Source organism: Amphimedon queenslandica, unplaced genomic scaffold, assembly GCF_000090795.2.
Source record: "Amphimedon queenslandica unplaced genomic scaffold, v1.1 AMPQUscaffold_13490, whole genome shotgun sequence".
In the NCBI taxonomy this organism is placed as follows: domain Eukaryota; kingdom Metazoa; phylum Porifera; class Demospongiae; order Haplosclerida; family Niphatidae; genus Amphimedon; species Amphimedon queenslandica.
The window spans coordinates 105,268-107,919 of NW_003546274.1; the positions used below are offsets into that span (position 1 = coordinate 105,268).

The 2,652-nt window shown below is 34.6% G+C and overlaps 1 protein-coding gene across 1 annotated transcript in view; it reads right to left on the bottom strand.

Moving 5' to 3' along the window:
- LOC100636864 (intraflagellar transport protein 140 homolog) overlaps window positions 1-2,005 on the bottom strand; it is an 11,485-nt gene extending 9,480 nt beyond the window's left edge. The window contains exons 1-4 of the mRNA XM_011412144.2: window positions 1,966-2,005; window positions 1,861-1,904; window positions 1,218-1,384; window positions 106-167 (exon numbers count right to left, since the gene is read on the bottom strand). Of these exons, the coding sequence (XP_011410446.2) occupies window positions 106-167; window positions 1,218-1,384; window positions 1,861-1,869 (238 nt within the window). The 5' untranslated portion in view covers window positions 1,870-1,904; window positions 1,966-2,005. The remainder of the gene's footprint in view (window positions 1-105; window positions 168-1,217; window positions 1,385-1,860; window positions 1,905-1,965) is intronic.
- Between the last annotated feature and the right edge of the window lie 647 nt (window positions 2,006-2,652).

Genomic DNA, 2,652 nt, shown 5'->3' on the forward strand with positions numbered 1-2,652 from the left:
GATGAACAGCAAGAACAGCTAACTGGGCATCTTCCTCTGGGATGTTCTTTGCTTCTCTCACTGCCTTAGCCCCTCTTGCGTTTCCCATATTACCGAGACAAATAAGAGCCACGTCAAGTCTGTGAGTCTTGACACACATCATGGCTAACGTCTCCCACACTCCTTTACTGTATAAAGAAAGAGAGAGAGGGGGGAGAGAGAGGGAGAGAGAGAAAGAGGAGAGAGAGGGAGAGAGAGAGGAGGGGGAGGGAGAGAGAGAGAGAGAGAGAGAGACAGACAGACAGACAGACAGACAGAGACAGACAGACAGAGAGAGGGAGAGAGAGAGGGAGGGAGAACGAGGGGGGGAGAGAGAGAGAGGGGGAGAGAGAATATTAAACAGAATAAAATTTCCAGCAATATAAACAATATACACATACTGTATAGCGGGAAAATTTTCGTGGCCCAAAATTTCATGGATTTTGTGTTTTTTTTTTCAAAATTCACAATTTTAATCAAATCCATGAAAACCAATTTAATACAGTTCAAGATGGTCGAAAAGTAGAAAACCACGAGAATTAAAGCCACAAAATTGATTTTTAGAAGGATCCGCGAAAATTTTGGGTCACAAAAAAATTTCCCACTATACAGTATATTTGTACAAAATGATGTGTACTAAATGCAAAAATTCAATTGTAAACATCATTACACTTGTAAACAGGGTACAGACATGGAACACTAGCCATAAAAACAATTAATTGACATCAGGTCAACTAATGTTACTAACAATATTCTCTATTGTGTAAACAATTGACATTCTTTCTACAGCTGTTGTAAACTGTGGACTCTTCCATTACATAACAATATAAACAAACAATAATAATGATAATAGCTTTTATATTAAAAAAATCATAAACAATTACAACACAGAATTCATGTCGCCAATCCCTTTTAAAATGCCTCAAAAATTAAACAATTTAGTGAAATTAGCAATATGTAGACATGCATGCTGTATAGAGGGAAATTTTGGAGGGAGTTAAATTTGGCGAATTACTAAAATTAATGATTGGTGAGTTTTAATTTGGCGAATTAGTGGCCACATGCCATTGAGCATGCGTATAATGGCTCAAAATGGTAAATTTTAATTTGGCAAATGGCTATCAAAACACCAATTCGCCAAATTTAATTCCCTTCAAAATTTCCCGCTATACGGTATGTACAATGTTACAAGTTGGTACCTCTTGATATTTTTGACATCTTTAAATGCTTCGTCCATATTCCCCATTGTAGAATGATAGGAGAAAGAGAGTACTGCTTTTACAGTAGGAGGATCACAGTCCTCTAGTCCTTTAAAGTCCCTCAGTGGCAGCCTCTCCACTGGTAATGAGGAGACTGAATCAACTAACTGAGTAATAATAACAACAATAATAAACAATAATAATAATGATGATAATAATAATAATAATAATAATAATAATAATAATAATTTTCAGAAACTTTCTGTTTGCCTCTGGCGTGCAAACGCCCACATGTTGCTTAGCCGCTCTCCCTCTCTTCCACCTATTGTGGATGGGAGCATCTAACTGCTTTCCTTTTTCTTCCAGCTTTTCCTTGTCTTCTTGTATTTCTTTGTTTTGTTCTGTAGGGCTTTCCCTCTATTCCCATCATAATGCTATCTACATGTATGTGTTACATTTTCTATTGTTGTTTTATAATAATAATAATAATAATAATAATAATAAATGTCTCCAAAATCAAAAAAATAAAATAATAATAATAATAATAATAATAATAATAATAATAATAATAACATGCTTTTATTACTGTATTATTATTATTATTATTATTATTATTATTATTATTATTATTATTATTATTTACTTTTCTCATATAATAAACTGAAGGAGCAGTGCAGCCCACAAGCCCTGGATGTACAAAAAAAGAAATAATATATTAATTGATAATAAATCTTTCTCTCTCCTATACCGTGATGCTTTGATTTCAACGGTTTAATATCTTGAAATAAATATGATAAATCTTGCGTTACAAATAACGTTATGACAGCTTTCTCCCAGTCCTCAGACTACAAGAGAACAATTACAAAATATTATATGATATACAAGTAGTGCTTTATTTTGACAATTTTGCTGTAAAATTATAATTGGCAGTTTTAATATGGCAATTTATTGTGTTGAGATATGTGCATGGTTACTTAGCATGTACATTAATAATTGGCAGTTTTAATATTGGCAATTCCACTTGCAGACCGCCAGTCGCCAAGACTAAACTCTGCCAAATTAAAGCGCTATACATTATCATAAATACATGTAATTGCATATTTAAAAAATACGTAAAGAGAGAGTGAGAGTAGAGGAAGGAAGGGTTATTGTGTACAAACAAACAGACAATACCTCTCTGCCAGTTTGCTTTTGTTTCCTTGTTACTCTTCCAACTTCAATAAGGAGCAGTCTAGGGTCGATTGAGTCCCAGTGGAACTTCAATACGTTGCATTCAGTTAACTCTGACAGCAGCTTCAACTGGTCTCTCTTTATGTTGTCCGGGAGGCTCTCGGGGAGCAGGGAGCAGTCACTGTTGGTTTCGTCAATCTCTTGTCTTCTCTCGATGGTAAAGTCCAAAACTTTAACAATGTCTTTCTCGTGATTCATGATCAAC